At 25.0% G+C, this 21,472-nt stretch overlaps 1 protein-coding gene across 1 annotated transcript; it reads left to right on the top strand.

Annotated features, from left to right (window-relative positions):
• Window positions 1-15,045: 15,045 nt before the first annotated feature.
• On the top strand, window positions 15,046-20,368 carry LOC145840247 (tektin-3-like). Its single transcript, XM_082947438.1, has 9 exons — window positions 15,046-15,468; window positions 15,737-15,904; window positions 16,453-16,536; window positions 16,809-16,879; window positions 17,694-17,837; window positions 18,307-18,426; window positions 19,146-19,248; window positions 19,311-19,465; window positions 19,786-20,368. Exons 1-9 carry the CDS (start codon window positions 15,055-15,057, stop codon window positions 19,997-19,999), a joined length of 1,473 nt encoding a protein of 490 aa, XP_082803564.1. The 5' UTR covers window positions 15,046-15,054; the 3' UTR covers window positions 20,000-20,368.
• Window positions 20,369-21,472: the final 1,104 nt, after the last annotated feature.

Raw genomic sequence — 21,472 nt, 5'->3', positions numbered from 1 at the left:
GCTTTTGCATAGTATACCTCAGAGACCAATGCAAAAAGTAAGCTAAATGATATTAACTTTACAGCTCATAGAAAGCGACTTAGCACTTTTTCAATTAAAGCTTTGTTGCTAATATTTCTCGTAACAATATGGTGCGAATTACATTAATTACTAAAAATTTATAGTTATTCTAAAGTTTTTAGAGTCATCTAAAAGATTAAACAAAACTTAATGTAAACTTTCAATCAATTGAATTAAAAGCAAGTTGAACGTAAACTTTTAAGCATTTAGTTTGAACTTTGTTTGTTTAATGATTAGTTCTACAAAAAAACATTAAAACTTTGTAAATATATTTTTCAGATTGGCTGATAACAATTCGATTTTGTTTCATTTTTTACTAAACTTGTATTTCCTTTTATATTTATTTAGCAAATTTAAGCAATTATATAAAAATCATAGTTTGATCAATCATAGTTTTAAAAAACGAAAAAAAAAGTTATTGATTTTTATTTAACAAAAACTAATCTTATAACTCTGAAACCGTAAGTATGTTGCTTCGAAACACTAAGTGTTGGTAGTGTTTAAGTATTAGAAGTACTGTTTTAAAATAAAACTGAAATAACACAATAAAAACCATAGTTAACTTAATCTTATATTACTTAAGTTTTAAAGAATCTTGAATCGATATTTGCTGTTCTCCGAGTCACTAAAAAATGATAGAATTAGACAGAGATTGGCTTAAAATGCGCAAATGTTTGGTTAATGTTCTTCGTTTGATAAAAACAAATTTTATTACGTCGAATATTTAACATAAATATAATAAATAAAATTTTAAATTTAGTTTTTTCAGTTGTTTGTGACAATAAATAACAACTATTAGATATTACAAAAAATCGAAGAGCTTTAGCGAGACATTAAAAAAATTATTTTGAAAAACAAATGGTAAATGTTTAATATTTATAGCAGTTTTTTTTTTTTGGAATATTGAATTAAATTTTAATTAGATGTTGTGCTATACTGTTACTTAATTTTTTTCGTTTCTACGCAACAAGTATAAAAATTATAAGTAGAATGCTTTGGTAAAACTTTAAAACAATAAACACTGTGAAATATATTTAGACTTCATCGTTCTTTAGATTAGTTATAAAAAATTATGCTAATTATTTCCCCAAATTTTAATTAGAATAACAGTAATACAATAAAAAAGTTACATTTAATATTGTTACAGTTTTAGTATTTAGTCTTTATTTAACATACTAAGCAACATTTTATGTTTAGAAATGACTTTAATCTCCAGCTTTTATATTTCAAAGTCTGAACTATGAATTTAAATAAACTTACGTTTAGATTTTTACATTACTGGTATAGATTTGTATTACAAACTTCTTACTGTATTTTTAATAAAAAGTTTCTACTTAGAAACTGTTTCATTAATTACGGATATTTTTGGTTTCTTAGCTACTCTAAATAGTGTTAATTCAACTGCGTTTTGAAAAGAAAAACAATGTTTTTACTTCAAGTTACATGTTTTTTATAGAAAATATTTAGTAAATAAGCAATTTAGGTAAATTCCAACTACTACAAAACTAATTTAAGTTCGATGATTATATTAAATTAAATTTTTGGTGAAAGTTTCTAAGATTTTTCGTTAAAAATTAGTTGGTAAATAAATATTTTTAACATTTAACAGAATCTTATGCTATTTTGCTTTTTTTTTTCTTAAAATAATCAAGTTTTATAATAGTTTTGCACTGATTAGATTTTATAAAAGTTAAAAATCTTTGAAACAACGTTAAAAATTACTCAGTGTTTCATCACTATTTTTGTTATGTTAATATTGTTAGCAAACAACTATCTCACTATTGTAATAAAGTTTTAAATATCTCAAACTTTGTCAAACTAATAAAAAAGTTTTTGGTAACTAATATTAAAAACTAATAAACATCAATCAACAAAATGCAACTAAAACTAAAACTAGTCTGTTAATTTTCTACTTGAAAGGGAACCATATTTCTATAAGCAATTCAGTATTTGTACCTTAAATTAAATATTTTGCGTTATACTGTACAAAAACATATGATTTAATAACATAGATAAATAAAGTAAGTATACATTATATTAAAATATAACATAAAATATTTTCTAATTAAATATAAATATCAGGAATATCTAATACATTTAAGCTAATAATTGGTAAGACTGCAGTTACTATTTTTAATTTTACTTGACTTTTTCATTGTTTTATTATTAAACAACAAGTTACATTTAGTTTCACAAAAATTATTTTACAAAATAGTTTAGACTTTGTCTATAAGTTGTCGAACCTATAAAAAGCGTTAACTTTTTATTTTTTTACAATTGAGGTTTATAAAAATAAAAAAAGATTTTGAAAAGTTAAAAAAATAATAATTTTAAATTATTCATACTTCAAAACTAATACAATTTTACATTTCTGCGAAAAGCAAAATTTCTGAATAGTTAAACAAAATAAATTTTGTAAATATCTTAAAACAGTATTTTCGTTTCTTTGTCATGTACAAAATCACAATTTTAAGAAACCAAAAAGCTTTAATAAAGTCCTTATGATCTTATTAAACCTTCTGAAAGATTATATCAAGTTCAAAGAGCACAGTAGGAAAATACTAATTTACCATGCATTAATACATGTACAAAATTAATATATTTCGTGCCAAGTATTACCAGATGCTATCTTGACCTTAATTAATATATAGTTTTAATTCTAGCAAAATTATATTATTTGTAAGTTCTTGAGGTTTTAAAAAAAAAAGTGCTTCATTAATACAAGGATACACATGCAAACTCTGCTAGATAGTTTTTTATATAAAAAGGTTTGATTACGACAAACTTTTAGATTTTTATTACTTTTAATTTTGATAACTTTTAAAAAATGTTTAGTAGTATAAATTGAATATAGTTGTTCAAATATATTTCAAAAAGTTTTATTGAAATAACTGTTTTTTTATGATTTTAAGTAGTGTATGATAAAAGTTTTTTCAACACTATCATTTTTATAAACTGATAAGTTTTTAAAAGCCATAAATTTTATATGTCCAATTAAATGGTATTCTCGTTAAACTCTAGCAAATTCTATTTTGAAGTTTAAGTCATTTTTATACTCTTTAAATAAGTATATTTTTTTATAATACTACTAATTTATTTTTTTTTCTAAATTTATTTCAAATTAAACCAATACCTTGAAGTTTTGAGAATTTATTTTTAAAGCTTATTGAAATATGTTTATTTGTGTAGGAAAAAATCCTTTCTTGTATATATATATATATATATAAAATAAGGTTAATGTTTAAACTTAAACACTTTCAACTTAGCCCACTTGAAGGGCTTTTAAATAATTTATTGAAATGGCGATTTTAAAAAATTCTGGAACATGTGTTTCATAAAGCTTTAATTTTTTATAAAGCTTTAATCATCAGCCAGTTAAATTCAAAATAAAAAGCAATGTACTAATCAAAGATAAGTTACAAACGTTACAAACGTTACAAAAGATAGATACAAAGATATGTTCCAGAATTTTTAAAATCGCCATTTCAATAAATTATTTAAAAGCCCTTCAAGTGGGCTCAGTTGAAAGTGTTTAAGTTTAAACATTAACCTTATTTTATATTTATGCTCCAAATTTTTGTCGAGCACAGTAAACAAAAACACGTTCATAAAAAATGTCAGATTTTAAAAAGTTTTATATCAAGCACTCGACTAAGAACATTCCATGTGGTAAACAAGATGTGTATCTTTGTTTAGTACAGTGCTTTTTATTTTGAATTTAACTGGCTGATGATTAAAGCTTTATGAAAAATTAAAGCTTTATGAAACATATGTTCTAGAATTTTTAAAATCGCCATTTCAATAAATTATGTATATATATATATATATATAATAAGGTTGATATTTAAACTTGAACACCTTCTACTGAGCCCACTTGAAGGGCTTTTAAATAGTTTATTAAAATGACAATTTTAAAAATACTGGAACATATGTTTCATAAAGACAAAAAAGATTGTCTTTATCTTCAGCCAGTTCAAATTTAAAATAAAAAGCACTTTAGTAAACAAAGATGCAAAAGTTTACAAAAAAACAAAACAATATGACGTAAGAATTTAACATTGTACACTACAATATTCAGTTCAAAAATCGATCTACCATCTAACTCAGGGGTCGGCAGGCAGTTGGTGCTCGCGGGCCAAATCTCAAGTTTCAAAAATCTTCGCGGGCCGCAGTTTTAGTTTTAGTGACACTAATATAAAACTTTTATTTTTATTCAGTTTATTACTTTTAATGACTTTTAGTTACACATAAAACATCTATTTAAGTTATACATATTTACTGAAATAAAACTTTCATAGACTTAACACATGTAAGTACACTTAATAAAATATGTAGTATTTTAGAAAATTAATAAGATTAATTTATTATTTTTTTTATTATACTTACAACCTAATTCTCTATCAAAACCAAGCTTGAAAACTATCTATAAGTCACTTTTATATAATTTTTGTATTGTCAACCACTTTTTCATACCATTAAAAATGTTAACTGTTAAAAATAGTTTTTGCGTTTTAAATAGTTTGCATTTTTTTTTAAATTCGGTAACTAGTTAACTAAATAAATTTTATACCTATATGTTATGAAAAAAATATAACAATTTTCTAACATAATTAATGCTTGAATACTTAAACAAAATATCTTATTAATATTTAGTTAGTCTTTTATATGGTTGCCACTAAAAAAGCAAAATGTCTGAATTACATAAAACCAGTCTGAGTTTATTAAAAATAAAAAAAGCCAAAAACTTGTTTGAAAAAACAAAAGCTATAATACCTAACTAAAGTAACATCATAAAAAATTACACAATATTTAAAACGACAAGTAAAAATTATAATTAATAAACTTCACTACAGTCATAAAAACTGTTCTGAGAATTTAAAGATTTATTCAAAGTTTTTAAAATAAAAATTTCACACGTACACCTAAGTTTTCTAAAATGAATTAAATATGTCTAACCAAGTGTGAGTTTTTCAACTAGTTTGTTTGGCAACCCTGTTTTAAATATAACTCACGAAATAAAGAAATAACGAAGTTTTTTTTTACAGTGAAATAAATATATACAGCAAAAGAGTATTATAACAAGTCAGCTTGAATGGACAGTTAAGCTTATTAAATATTGTTATGGAAAGTATAAAAAAAATTTCAGCAAATAATGCAGTAGAAAAAAATATTTTTCATAGATAATTGTAGCAATTATTTTTTGCTTTAGTTGCAATGAAAGTATTGCTTATAAAAAACAGTAAACTAGAAATAAAAAGACGATTACAAGAATTACAAAACGTTAATAAGGAGTTGTTGCGAGAAACGAAAAAAACAAGTCGCTTAAGTCAGTTTTAACAAAGCACATGATTATCTTCAGTAACTTCATACTTATCAGAAAAAATTTTCAAAGTAAGTTATAAAGTAGCAAAACTAAATACTTTAAAGGAGACACCGTTTAGATTTGAAAACTTTTTTAAAGAACTTGTGTTGGAGGTAGTAAAAGTTTTTTTAATCTCTTTAGTGACAACAAAAAGTCGCTTTTAGGCAATTTCTGATATTTCAAAGTCAGATAAATCAAATTAGGACTTTAATCGATCTTTTTATTTTGATCGATAACAACAACAAATGCTGATCATCTGAGGATATTTATTTGAGGTGTTTTTACTATCTTAAGTATTAATTAAAAAATTTGGTATAAAAATGAGCATCTCTTTACATTGGTGTACGTATAAATGAATTTAAAATACACAGAAAACTTCTAAAAAAGTCAAATGTGTCATAACCCAAATGAAATAAACACTATTTCTTATTATTGTGTTATTGTAAATACTTTCATGTACACTCAAGTATAGCATGTAGTTATAAAACATTTATAAGAGAAACTTAAGAATAAACTACATATCAAACGAAATAACTAAGTTGTATAAAAATCGCATTTTAGTTAATTACTGTGATTGAAATAATGACTATGATAATTTCTGTATAAGGTTTTACATACAATTATTAAGAAGGTTATGAAAATTATAATGCGAAATCATATAAATCTGATAACCTTCAAGGGGTGTTAAAGATAAAAAAGTAGTTATAGTTAGTCATTATACTTGAAATTACTAATTTTGTAAGAAAGAATTTTCCTATTTTGTATATACATAACATATGTCAAACAAAAATATTTGTGCTATTTTTAACTCTTAGAAAGAATGTAAACAGTTTCAGGGTTGCTAAAGGTTTTTAAAAAACTTTTATTTCAGAATTTCTGAATTTTTTTCATGTTTTTAAAAGTGCAAGTTTTTTAGTCAATTTTTTGTATAAAATTAGGTTTAAATAAAAAAAAACTGTCTCAAATAGTAAAGCAATATTAAAAAGATACTGTTAGGCGACTTTAAATGTGTTTTAATGAATAAAATTCTCAAGTTCTATACTTATTTAGCCTAAATTGTCAAACTTCAAGTTGTTTTAAAATTCAAGGATTTTTGGCAGCAATAATAAGAATAATACTTCCAGTTATAGCAGCCGCAAGACTTAAAACTTAACATATATCATAATTAAAACCAAAACTGTGAAATTAACAAAACATACATGATAAGTTTATTTTGCCACTCTTCAAAGCAAAAAATCCTGGCTGATTGATCGAAAATCTATCCTTACATTTTAGAATAAAAAACAACTTAAGTCAAAAACTTAAAAACTCCTTAATTGGTCTGGTATTGGAAAAATTTATAAACTAGCCTGACTTAGTCTGAGTGCATGGCAATGTTAAGTTGTTTATTTGCTCAAATTAAAACTTTTTCAATTAATAATTTATGATCTCTAAATTTAGTTTGTATTAAATAGGTATATCAAAAAATAGCATCTGTGTATATATTTTGCAATGCAAAGAAATTAACTTAAATGCCAAAAAGTTTTGTTTGTAAAAAAAATGTATACTGAACAAAAACTAAATTAGTTATGTCATATTTATTGTTTTAAATGTGTCTGTACACTCTTAGATACTGCATGTAAAAACAATTATAATCTAAAACAGTTCTTAAATTGAACTTAATCTAACTTAAATAATGTTCTAAAAGCGGTTTAAAAATGAACATTTCTGTACATTGGTGTTCATAGGAATTATCTTAAAGTGAACAGAAAATTTATACAACATCCAAAATGTGTTAAAATCAATATAAAGTGAACACTATTTCTTTTTATTATTTTATCTTTAATGTTTTTGTGAACACTTACATATAGTGATAAAATATCACTATATGTAAGTGATAATAGTGTAAAAGTTACATATTAAACAAAATATAAAACTGTATAGAAATGAAATTTTTCTTAACTACTGTGCATTACTTTTGTACACAAGGGAAAACATTTGCATTTTGTTCCTTAATGGGTGTTATATAAATATGTTATGTTAATGGGTTTAAGTACTTTTAATATTGTTTGTTCAGATCATAATTTGTTATTGTAAGAAGAAAGTTATTATAAAACTGAGAAAAAAACCTGCTCGAATGTTAATCTGTATTTTTTATATTTTTAACCTAAAGCAGTAAAGCCTTTCAATTGTTTCAAAGTATTATACAGGCCTTCAAATGAAACTAATCAAATTTAAACAAACTACAGCATTTTAATCATAAAAAAATGAAACTTGAAAATATATTTTTTGCTCAGCGGGCCACATTTACATGTTCGCGGGCCGCAGAATTTTCTTTCGCGGGCCGCATTCCATTCAAATAAAAAACGTGCTCGCGGGCCGCAGATTTACCCATCAAGGGCCGCAATTGGCCCGCGGGCCGCAGTTTGCCGACCCCTGATCTAACTAATCAAACGACTAAAAATAAAATAAAATTCTTAAAATACAACAAAGTTTGAAGTATTTTATAGTCAATTAACTGTTGTTTTCGTTAATTTTAGTTGTTTGACTAATTAGTTGGTAGATCGATTTTTGTACTGAATATTTGTAATGTACAATGTTCAATTCTTACGTCATATTGTATTTTTTTTTTGTAAACTTTTGCATCTTTGTTTACCAAAGTGTTTTTTATTTTAAATTTGAACTGGCTGAAGATTAAAGACAATCTTTTTTGTCTTTATGAAACATGTGTTTCAGTATTTATAAAATCGTCATTTCAATAAATCATATATATATGTATAATTTTTTTATCATATTATTATCAATAATTAGAGATTGTCGGTTTGTTTTTGTTCAAGTTATTTTTTCAGGTACGGCTATATAATTTTCGTATAATAATTTTAACATTTGAAATTTGAGTTGTCGAAGATTAATATCTTGTAGAAGATTGTACAAACTACTACTAAAACTAATGTTTTATATTATCAAAAAAATTAGTTTGTCTATAGTTAAACTTACAGTTTTTTTGACCATTGTAAGATATACATGTATAAACATTTTCAAACAAGACTATAAAAATAACGTTTAATTTTTAAAATTTTTTGTTATTTGAAACTGATGTTTTTGCTGATGTTGCAAAAATAATTTGAAAAAAGCTTCAGTTAGTTAAATAATTTCACTTTTTTTTGTGATTAAAGAAAAAACAAAAAAATTAGTACAATAATTGAACCGTTTTCTAGCGCATTATATCAAACTAATTTCAGGTTTTTTATAAGCTTTCTATATTTTGTCTATTTTTTAGATAAAAATTATCGTTTTTCAATTTGTTCAGATTAATAATAGATAAAAAAGTATGTTAAAAACTAAGTTTTCACAATAAACTTTTGTAGGCATTGTCCTTAAAATTTTAATATATAGTTTTTACAGTTTATTAAACAATAACATTAAATGTTAGACTTCAAGATGTTTAAAACTAATTTTGAAGCTTTTTCTTCATATTGTGCTAATAATGAAAACAATTTTCAATTGAACCATAACAAACAACTGGATCTAAACATATAAGTTAACATTTGAAACCGTTCTAACTAAAAAATAGTTAAGTTAGATTTGTTTCTACTTTTTGCTGTGTTATTAAGCTTACACCTGTTATAAATAACGGTGTAATTAATATAAAATTTTGTGGAGTTTAAAATGTTGTTACGCATATGGATTTTTTATTTCGGAAAAACATATGTTTAATTGTAAATCAGTATGCGTTTTAGTCAATTTTCGATTCTTTCTAGGCATGATGTTATAAAAAGTATTTATAAAAAAAAATATGAAAAACAACTGTTATATAATAATAATCTAATAACTATCAACAAAAACACTCCTTTCATTTATCTTGAACGTATTCTAGTATATATAGCCTTATAATTTTTTGTAAAAAAAGAGGTTTTGTTGAATTAAAGTTTATGAATAACATAAAGTTTAAGTTCAAGCTTGTTTCATATAATCTTATTTGAACAGCAAGCTACAATAAAAAACATTATTTGAAACATTAATTGTTTCAGAAACTTGAATAAAAACTGAAGCTTGAAAACGACTACGTTTTAAAAACAAGAAATCAGCAAACAAGAGATCGATTTTATTTCTAAAGCATGGTAAAGCATCTCTTTCAAAAATCAATTTCCGCAATAATAAGTAAAAAATCCCTTTTAAAAACTTCAAGGAAAAGTGTAAAGAATACAACTTGCTTTTATTTTAATCTTAAACTGATTTAGTTTAGTAAGTAAGAAGATACTTTTTTGTACATAACTTTTAAGTTAACATGAATTGGCTTATAAATAGTTTATAAAATACCTATTGTTTTATAAAGTTTGGTCATGAAAAAATGCTAATAATCTATTAAACATAATTTAGTTAACTTTGTTTCTTCGTATATATAACATAGTTAAAGATAAAAAGTTAACAATTTAAAAGGGAAGAAAAAATATTTATTTAGTTTACAATCTTAACATAAACCATCACTTAAAAACACTTAAAAAAATAATTCTAACAAAAAACCATAAAAATAATTAATAAAAATTATTAATTAATAAAACTTATTGTTAAATCACTTAGAGCTTAAAAACTGTTTATCAACCAACTTGTATCGTTCGAGTAACAAAACTAATTAGAACAAATTTGGTTACATCTGAAAATAAAAATTTAATAGTATTAAAAGAGAAATTTATTTTGTTTCAATGGTAACATATGGGTTTTTCGAGAAATTTTATTTGTAATTAAAAAAATCGTGTAACTTAAATTACAGCATCAAAGATTATTCTTGGAAAACATCAACATATGTTTTTCCGTGAAACTTCATAATAAATTTGTCCACACGATTTTACTTTTAATCAAAGTAGACTTGATCTTTCTGACGTAAGTTTTAGCGTATTTTAAAAAATAATTTAAATACTACTCTTTAAGTTCATATGTTTTTTAAGTATGTTGTACGAACAGCCTTAATAGATTAGAAAGTGTATATATTTTTTTGTTTTTTAAACTAGTGATTAAATTTACTATATACTGATTAGTAAAGGTATATGTTTTGAAAATAATAAAAACCAGTTTTTTTTTAAATTGTTTTAACTAACAGATACCAAAAAGCAAGCGCATTTTTATATAAAGGTAATAAAGCATACCTTACACTTTTAATAAAGCAGTTTGTAAAAGTTTATTATTATTTCCTACTCATGTGTTTTTAGGAACAAGAGTTTATATTTAACAAAAATTTCAGTAAAATTATTTATCAAACACTCTTTAGTTTAAAAATCACATTAGTTTTTCTTCAAACATTTCTACCTAAAGCTACGTACATAAAAGTTAGGTCTATTAACTAATCAACGATTATAAGTTGAAGTTAATAAATTTTAATACCCTTTTTAATTTTTTTTTTACTATAAATTTTTTAAACAAACTTTAAATTTTTTACTGAACGACAAAACATAACCACTCAAAAATTCTACTAAAAATCCTGGTGTACGAAAAATCTTAGGTTATTCAGTCATACATCATGGATAGAGTCAAATGTCTTGTCAAGAAATGGAAAAACTTGATGGATAAGTAGTTTTAGATGAATTTAGTTTGAGATAAAGTTTAAAAAAAAAAATATAGTTGTTTATACCATTTTTAGCTGTGAAACTTTTAGCTTACTTTAAACCAGGGTTTCTCAAACTCAGTTTATAATCGCCCCCAAAACAGAAGTTCGAAAAAAAGTATCTCTTTATTAGATATCACTAGATAATTATCCATTTACTCTTCTTCCCTTCATTTTTTGTTACTCTCTGAAAGCCAAAACCGCGCTTAAGTTTAGCTTTTGTCGAAAAAATTTAACCTTGTTTAAACTTTAGGTAGAAGTAGGTTGCAAGGCATCATTTTCGACACCTATAGAGTATAGTATTAAGTTTTTAACGTTTTTAAGCTTCGGCTTTTTAGTGTAAATTTAAAAGTTAGTAAAAAATTAAATGTAAAACTAACAGTTTTCTAGACTAGTACCATTTAAAAAAGTATTAAAAAAAAACTTAGTTTAAAAATTTGAGATTGCAATGGCTCTTGGTTGTTGTACTATAAATTGTAAAAGTATTGAAGTTTTTCAAGTATTTATCTTTATATTTTGTTGCAATGAACATAACTATTAATAATCTTAGTGAATTTTTTTTTAGTCATTGATATTTACTAAGTATCGTTGTAGTCGTTAAAATTTAAATCATATAGACTTAAAGAACCAGTAACATACAGACAAAAGGTTTGAGTAGTTACACAACAATTTATATTGCTGTAAAAAAGAATTGATTTTTAACTGGTATCTGCTGGACTAATTTTGCAATATAGGTATGAATTTTCTGCTGAAAATTCGATTTTTTAATGTTAAAGTTAAGCTAAGTGGCAACTATATTTTAGACATAAGTTAGCAGGAAAAAGCAGGAAGATCAAAATGCACAAATAATAAATAAATGTATGATATCTGTTATCTAAAGAAAATTAGATATTGCTTAAATGATTGAAGTAGCACATTTATACTTTCTTAAACTTTACACAACGAATCATATAGAAAACTATCGCTTTTTACTATCTTTTTATTCTTGTTATTGGTTTAAAAACCAGCTTTTCCTTCTTATTAAACAACTGCAATTTTGCTAAGAAAAGGTTTTTAAAGATAATCATTGTTAATGTAAAGTTTGGTAAATTTTTTTGTCTTGTTGTTAAACATTCAAACCTTAAAAGCATTAGCGAGGCTTTTTTTTTAAGAAAATTCGAATACATTCTTGTTGCTGCCTAGTTTTAAACATCAATTAAAAATTCATTACTTTTTAAAGGTAAATTGTTACATAATAATTTTAATAAGTGATGCTTATTTTAAAGAAAAACGTATTAAGTAGTTTATTAATTATCATAAAAAAATTCTGAGTTTTTTTATTCTTTTAGTCATAAGAGTAGTAAAAGTAGTTGCTTGTTTTATATTACTTACCAAACATAAGTTATTCTTTATTTTACTGGTTTTAAAAACAAAAAATTAAGTTTTGTTCAAAATAGTTGTTTTTTATCGTTTATTTAATTAAAAGAAAAATATTTTAATAAATAAATATTTTTTATATTAATTCTGTAATATAGTTTAAGTATTTTCTTGTGTAATTTTATAATATTAATACATAAGTTGTAAAACAAAAATACTAACCTGTACGTACCCTTTTTAACTAAGAGAAGACATTAGGCTATGATGTTAAATTTTATATTAATTAATTTTTTGTTTTTTTTGCATTGATAACTACACTTTTACGAAAAAAACATAAAAACATTAAGTTTCAAATTTATAAATGTATAAATTCATGACTGTAGTTTGTTAGCACAGTTTTTTTGAAACAAGTTTTTTTTTTAAACTATTAGTTATATAAAATATTAATATAATCGCATAAGAATGTGTTTGTATGTATATTAACAAACTTTTTCGATAAAAAGTCAAAACTCAAAATTTCATAGAAATATATATATTTTGTAAATGTGTGATAAGGGCAACGGAAATTTAAAATCAACATTTAATTAAATTACTACAATAAAAAGACTATAAATTATTATATTTTCTAGGAAGTTTATATTCTCTAAACACTTTAAAACAACTTTTAGTGAACAATTAAAAATTACAAAAATAAAAATTGTTATGCACTTAGTTCCTTATCTAAGTTCATTAAACTGTTTACTTAGTCAAGATTAATTACTTTAAAAGCACTGTCAAACAGTATTTTTAATGACAGAGAATGTTAGGAAGTTTTACTACCTGAAACATATGAAAGGCTTAAGAAAAAAGGTTAATATGTGAAATAACATAAACAATTAAAAAAACGTTTATCAGCTTATCTTTTATTATTTACATGCTAAGTAAAAAAACTTTAATTTATTTAGCTCAGCCTGGTATACTCAATTTTATTTTTTGTTTTACCACTTATTTTTTGTAAAAAAAACGTTTATAAAATAATTTCTTAAAACATTCTAAACATAACGTCTTTTAAATATAGTCATAAAAATATTTCTAAAATAATATAGCGAATATAGCAAAGTGTAGTGATTAAAAAGTGAATTGAAGTTTATTTCCTATACAAAATATGTAAAACTACATAATTTTTGAAATGTTTATTCTCATAATTAGTTTTTTTCTCTATGTTTGATAAATTATGATGTGTATTAAAAAAATAAATAAATAACATTAATTAAATAAATACACCGTTACACTTTGATTTAAATTTTAAACTTCAAACAAAGTGTACATAGTTTAATTGAATTGCAATGCTAGGATAAAAAAATAATATAAAGTTCTTTTTTTGAGTATTGTAAAGTAGATAAATGACTAATTCAGTTTTTTTTTCAACAAAACATTTTAATCTGACAAATTATGTTATCTTACGTTGTTTGCTTTAAGTCTTCTTTGTTTACAAAACAAGATAAATCTGGAAACAATGCTTTAAAATTTTCTGCCCACACTTTAAGTGTGTCGCAGGCAATTGTCGAATGTTTGCTTTGAAATTCTCTTTACCCTCACGTTTAGCGGCGAAAATTAAGTTACAACTTTTTTCCTTTCTTTGTGTAAACTTTTCTTGACAATGCTTGGCGTCCTTAGTTACGAAAATTTCTTTTTTGTTCAATGTTAATTGCTACTGTAAAAAAAGAAAAAAGTTTCCGAATACTGCTACAAAGTTCTTAAACTTTCACAGTCACTTTAGTTTAGTCCTTTTTGATTTATAATTAACTTCTCTGTTAAATCTAAGAAATGATAAGTTTAGTAACAACATAGTTAAAAAAAAGTAAACTTAAACTTTGAGTGTGTCACTTTATTTTACTCATTTATTTAAGTAAGGCGTAAAAATACATTATTTGCTCTTTTGTTCATGTATATTAGTTTAGTGATAAAGTAATTTTCTTACGTATAAAATAAGCTTTGTATACATTTTTCAAAAAACTAAAAATTATTGTCAAAAGAAACAGCTGTATTACTGTTAATGATTTTTTATATTACTTTGTTTTAAATTTATAAATTCCTTTCTTTTATAATTTTGTATTTAAATAAATTTTGTGAGTTATAAAATAGTTCTAGAATTTTTTTAATTGATTGCAAAATTAAGTTATTTCAAAAAAAAAAACAACTATATTATTTAACTTTTTTGTAATATTTGATATTTCAAATACTTTTTTAAAAGTTAAATAACTTAAAATAAAAATATAAAATTCTAAAAACGATATAAACAGTTATTTTTTATGAAAGCAATTCTATAAGCAAACTTTAGAAGAGAAAAAAAGAGTTAAAGTTAAAAGGTTTTAATAAAAGAACTTTTCTTAGATTGTTTTTTGAGATTAAATAATTGAAACTATGACTTTTCTATTCAAAGACAATATTTTCATTTATTAACAATCTAATTAAAGTTTTTAGTTATCCAAACCTACTTTATTTAAAAAGTTTTAAAACTATTGTAAGTGTGAAGAAAATAAATAAAGCCCACTGTAAAATATATTTTTCAAAGTGTAAAAAGTTTTTGTGTTTTGTTTAATGTTATCAAATTACAAAAAACACCTTAAACACTGCATTATGCCAAAATATAAAATATATGACTTTAACCACGCATATTTTAACTCTACCCACTTTTTTTTTCAGAAAACTAACGCGCATGAAAGTTCAAACTTCAACTTTCGCAACCGGTCGTCATGGCAACAGTTCCGGTGTGGGGTTTTTCCCTTCGGTGAGCACCAACCGGGCCACCTACACCAACCACGTTCCGCCCAGGCAGGCCGCCTCCTACTCGTACACCGCAACCACGCTCCCGTGGCGACCCGACACCTACTACCGGACGTCCAGGCGGGTAAACCCCCGACTCGGAACTTACGAGGTGGGCCACCAGACCAGGATGCCGCCCATTCAGCAAACCAACAGGACGTCGCTGTTCTCGCGGTACACGCCCTCCGATTGGTTCAAGTCGAACGTGAGCACCTACAAGGGGGCGGAGTCGTCGCGGCGGGAGGCGGAGAGGCTGAGGGAGGACACCAAGCGGCTGGTGCAGGAAAAAGACCAGCTGACTGAGAGGGTATACTCTATTATGTAACATATTTTTTTTAACTGATACGATTTTAACTGAACTCATAAATCTGATTAAAAATAAAACAAGATAAATGTACTTTCTTTAGTTTTTCTTTTAAACTGAAATTTATTCTATTTTTAATTGATAAATGTAACAGTTGAAGGAGAGATTACAAAAAATATATATTAATAAAAAGTTTTAACACAAATTGTTTTCAATTAAACTACATAAACTATATATACATAAAATAGGAAAATTAAACAATCCTTTTAAGGTGCAAAGGGAGACCGACAAGAACCTGGGCGAGAGGGTGTCGAACATCGCGTTCTGGAAGAGTGAGCTTCAGCACGAAACGTCCAATCAGGTGGCTGAGATCAACGCGTTAAAGGGTTTAAAGAAGAAGTTGGAACAGTTCCTCGACGAAACCGAAGCTCCATTGAATGTTTGTTGTGTATTTGATATAATCTAAGAGGTGTTCGAAAATACTTATTAATTTTATTCGAACATTTTAACAAACTTAATGTTTGTATGAAACTTTTTGATCACTTGTACAATAAAAGAATAACAATTTTATATGTTTGCCTAAAAACCGAAGCTCATTTGCATGTTTTTTGTGTTTTTAGTACGGATAGTTAGTAATTTTTCTACAATAAAAATGATTGGTAATTTTAATTTTTGTATGTAATTTTCATCATTGTTAAAAAAATCAAGTTTAAGTTTTATTTTTTCATTTTTTATTGAAAAAAATCTTCTTTTGGTTTAACTGAGTTCAGTTGTTTGAATATTAGCTTTTAATGTTTTTTTAATTGTAATTTTGTAATTTCTGAACTATAGTTGCTTAAAACAAGCTAAATTAAAATTTAAACGATAAGTTTATCTTTACTGAGACTTCCATACCGCAAAAGTGATTTTTTTGTACACACAAGCAAAAATAGTTCTTAGAAAGTTAGTCTGCTTTTATTTTATTTTAAACAACGAAAAAATATGTAGGTGGCTAAGGAGTGCCTGTACCACAGAGAAAACAGAACTGGTAACGACCTTGTTCATGATGATGTTGAAAAAAAACTTATTCAGGTAAATCTGTATGTAAATACAATGTGTACTTAATTAGTTAGCAGTTCACAATTTAAAACTTTATCTTTTACACAATGTACTATAATGAAAAAAATCTAAACTGATTTAATCGAAACTTTTTAGAGAAATACTTAATCGTAGTCAAAAATAAGAAAGTTAACATAGAAATAAATGTTACCATTTATGCTGAATGTTTAAAATAAATAAATAATATATAAAAACAAATTATCAAGAAATAATTTATCTACTTTATAATTTTTAAAACAACACAGGAAGTTGATTTGATCAATTCGTGTCAAGATCGCATCAAAAACTTTATTGAAAAAGCAAAACAACAACTTAAGTGAGTTTTCAATACATTATGAACAAAAATACAATTTGCTTTATAAACCTGGTAATCTTTGTGTTTTATGTACTTGTTATTTATTTTTTGGCAGCAAAGTTTTATAAATTAACTAATTTTATGAGTTTAGCTTAAAAAGTTATTAATTCATTTGTTGTTTAAAACTTAATAATAAGTATCGACTATTTTTTTCTAATGAAACATCAATTGAACAAAACTTGAAGTTTTTTTTTAAGTAAACTAAGACAATAAAAGCAATTTATCTAGAGAAAGAATAAACACCATGACAACTTGTAATCTAACTATTGGTTTAGCGGTTTTAGTTTAAACAAATCTTTTAAACTTTGAATGTTTACGAGTATGGGCTGGTCGTAAAAATGCATACTCACAAATTTACTAAAATTTATAATTTTTTCCTTAAATCTTTGAAGTGTATTTATAGTTTTTACAGTTCAAAAAGTAAAAAGCCTAAACTTTTGTTTTAAAGTATTGATACAAAACGTACAATAGATAGTATGAGACTTCTAAAACTTCAAAAAAAAATTTTTGTATTTTTTTTTAAGATCTTATTTTTTTGTATAATTAATCAATAAATATAATAGAAATTTAAATTAATTTGATTTTATCTTATTTAAAAGCATAGAAATATTAAGATCAAGTTTATTAAACTACACTGTTTAAAAATTTATCTAGCTTTTTGTCAAAACACTATTAAAGAGACCACTCAAAAACAATGTTTTGTATTATCTTTTAGTTAACTTACAAGTGATTGTTTTTTTTTTTAAACACTTAAACACGATTTTTTTGTCATCAGTGAGAGCAGGTCAGCCCAGCACCAGTTGGAAAGCGATCACGGCGACAAATTTTCAGCGTGGAGAATTGACAACACTTGCAGGTCGCTGAACAACGCGTCTGACGGCATCCACAACTTCAGAGGAGTGGAAAACATCGATGCTACGTAAGTTTGTTGAAAATTTTATTAATATTACTTGTAAACTACCTCCAAAATTTGTCTAATTGATTTGATTTTGAATAATTAAATAATTTTTACCTTTAAGTTTATTTGACGAGCTTAAAACTTTTTTGAAAGTATATAAAAGTTTTTTAAATATCTCAAACTTACTTTTAAAAACTTTATTTTTCATAAAAAAATAACAAAAGAATTAATTCCAAAAAATTTGAGTTATCTGAGAAATCTTGATTTGTAAGGTCCAGAACAATACATTTTAAGCGATGGAAATTTTTTAAATAAAAATTAACGAGTTTAAAACCAATTTCAAAATGTAACCTTTTGTGTGTGCTTTAATGACAACTGCAGTTTGATTTTTTTGTAACTGTTTCATTGTTTTCTTTATCTAAACAAAACATCATTTGTCCCTTTGTTTTGTGCGCACACAGAAAATGTCTGGACCTTTGTACTTTTGCAGGATAACAATACCGGAGACTTGGGCGAAATTCAGCGACAACAATCTCATCAAGTCGCAAAGCGAGAGAGCTCATTCATCCAAGCTGAGAGACGACATTGAAAAGTTGCTGACCTCAATAAGGTGACCTTTTTTGTAGTTGCAATGAATAATTTCACTTAGTTTACGATTTGTTTTACTTTCAATTTTTCAAAAGTTATGTGGTAAAATAATTTGATACTATTTTAATGAAATCAATTATGTTTGTGATAATTTACTGGTACATCAATACACATTTAGTTTTTTTTTTTGAATTTTTAAGGTATTTTACTTTTAAACAATTTTAAACTACACAAATAAATTTTTTTTTATTACTTAATGATTTTATAAGAACATTTGAAATAACTTTAGAACCAAGTATTGAATTATTTACGACTTGTTCTACTATACAAGTAACTTAAAAAAACTAGTAATTTTTAAAGTATTTCCTCTTACGCACTTTATTTGCATTAGTTTGAAAAACTGACTTATCTAATGTAGACACCTATTATTAAATGAATGATAAATTAACAGATCTTAACTGAAGGATTTTCATTAAAAGTAAGGTTTTTAGAGAAAAAATAGTTTAATTACAAATCAATACTACTGTTAAATACTTTCTAAGAAGTCATCAACTTATTCAACTATTAAATTTAAGCCTGTCTGTTCTTTAAAATTGAAACTGAAAATCACATGTAGTAGTCAATCGATTAAAAGTAATTTTAAGTAATTTAAACTTAAAAAAAGCAATCGAGATTCTTGCTATCGATTAAAATTTTTATTAATTAAAATTAATCATAGATAACTAAAACTTTAAAAAACAGTAATGAAATGTGGTCACAGTTCAATGCAGTTAACATCGCTTTCACAACGAGAATAGCAGAAATATCCGAAAGCAAACACAAACTACAAATACATCTAACTAAAGTACTAACTAACTTAGATTCTCTTTTTATTTGTGTTTCTTAAATTCAAATATTTTCTGACAGACTCTGCAGGAGATATTTGAGACTGAGCAGATGGTGGCGGACATCAAGCGAGCTATCAACCAGAAGGACATGCCGCTCAGGGTGGCGCAAACGAGGCTGGACGAGAGAACGAGGAGGCCCAACGTGGAGCTTTGCAGGGACCCCACTCAACTCAGGTTAGAAAGTTTATTCTAGTGGAACAAACCAACTGTTTTAGATTTCTATTTACTTGGTAATTTCCTAAATAAAAATAACTAAAGTGAAATTTACATTAAATTAAATTTTTAAGTTAAAAACTTGTAAAGTAAAATTGCCGTACAAACAACCTACGACTTAAAAAGTATTTTGGTTAAACTTGGCTTTAAAGTTTAACTCAATTTTATAAATACATCACTTTAAAGTCTACGATGTATGTGTTTTTAATGAGAACTATTGTTTTAAGACTCAAAACGCGAGTCTTCTCGCACACTAACATTTTAACACCGAAAAAATACAGGTTGGTTCAGGAAGTGAACATGATCGACGAGACGATCAAGGTGCTGAGCGGTCGGTTGAACGAGGCGCTGGACACTTTGCAGGGTCTGGTCAACCAGAAGTCCATGCTGGAGCACGAGCTGAAGGTGAAGGCCAACTCGCTGTTCATCGATCAGGAGAAGTGCATGAGCATCAGGAAGAGTTTCCCCACCACTAGGAGGATGATCGCTTACTGAGATGAATGAGATGTGGTTTATTTTAATATTAGTATTTAAAAATATTTTCAATTAGAATTATTTGACTTATTTTTTCGGAAAAATATTTTTTCAACTATCAGAAGAATGAAAAATTTTATTTAATTTTTTTTCATTAATACTATCAAACATAATTTTTTTTTCATATTTTTAAACTACTTAACTAAAATTAAAAGTTTGTTGTATGTCTACACTTTAAAAATACTTTTACAGCAATGGTTGTCAAAAATTATGAACTAAGCAAAGTCTAAAAAGAAAAGTTACTTTAGTAAGCATGAAGGTAGCAAGTGTAAAATTTTTAGTTTTTTCAATATTTTCAAAATAACTATTAGCATATCGGAATGACTTCAGAGCTGCCAGATTAAATAGCTTTTTATTAAAAATATAAAACAACCATTTTAAATATTCACTGCACACGTAGTCAGATAAAAAGTTTAATAATCACATTTATCGTTGTTTGTTATATCGAAGTTTAATAAAAGCCATATTTTCAAAATGTGTTTAATGTTTTGGTTAACATACAAAAATACACACTAAACACACTTACATAAAATAACTAGTTAATTTTTTAGTTGTTCTTCTTTTAACGGTATAGTAATCAAGCTTTAATTTTTCAACTATAAAACTATCTAATATATAACACTAAATATAGACCAATATTACTTGAGAAATTGTTTATTCACTAAACTAAGTAATATTTAATATTGTTTTTTTATTATTAGTTATTACAATATTTAGACCTACTTATTTAGCTTATTTCAATTTTTTTTTAAAACATTGTTTTAAATAAACTAATTAATGTTTAAAACTACTTTAAGAAAGAAAGAAAGACTTCATTGTTAAAAATAACAAAGGAAATGCTAAAGCGACAAAAACAACAATACTTTGTTGTTTTTTGATGACTAGTAATGACTAAAACTAAACATCTCAACGTATTTTAGACTATCTAGATTTATTTTTATAAAAAGGCCGTATTAACTTTAAAACTAGTTTTTAGTCGAATTTTAAATTAAATTAATCGTACTCTAAAATCCATTATATCTATAAAGTTTCACCTTATTCAACATTGTTGATAAAAACTATCATGTGTGAACTATGTCAAAAGAACAAAATTTTACTACTTTTATATTTTTCATTATCTGTTTTCAATAAGAGATATGTTTTTTAGACTGATGGTAAATCTCAATTTTATTACTTGAATACAGCATTAGGTTTTTATGCTGCTTAACGTAACATAAAAAATAACTAAATTGAACGGAAAATTTATAGCCATGTGTTATAATTAATAAAAAACTATATTAAATTTTATTACAAGTCATACAAATATAAACTTAATTGTAAAACAACTCAAACATTACATGTACGTGATAATTTATAAACGACCTTAATACTAAAAATATGAAAGTTTATTTCGAAGTGAAGTTATTTTTAATAGACTAAGTTAGTTGTCCAGCT

This window comes from Thalia democratica, chromosome 7 (assembly GCF_965202585.1).
Source record: "Thalia democratica chromosome 7, ktThaDemo2.hap1.1, whole genome shotgun sequence".
Classification (NCBI taxonomy): Eukaryota; Metazoa; Chordata; class Thaliacea; order Salpida; family Salpidae; genus Thalia; species Thalia democratica.
This window is presented reverse-complemented; position numbering and strand designations above follow the sequence as displayed.

Coding starts and splice junctions, on each gene's coding strand:
- LOC145840247 (XM_082947438.1), top strand. CDS start 15,055: ATGAAAGTTCAAACTTCAACTTTCGCAACCGGTCGTCATGGCAACAGT. Junction 18,427..19,145: donor AAGTTGCTGACCTCAATAAG/GTGACCTTTTTT, acceptor TTTAAAAAACAG/TAATGAAATGTGGTCACAGT. Junction 19,249..19,310: donor TACAAATACATCTAACTAAA/GTACTAACTAAC, acceptor ATTTTCTGACAG/ACTCTGCAGGAGATATTTGA.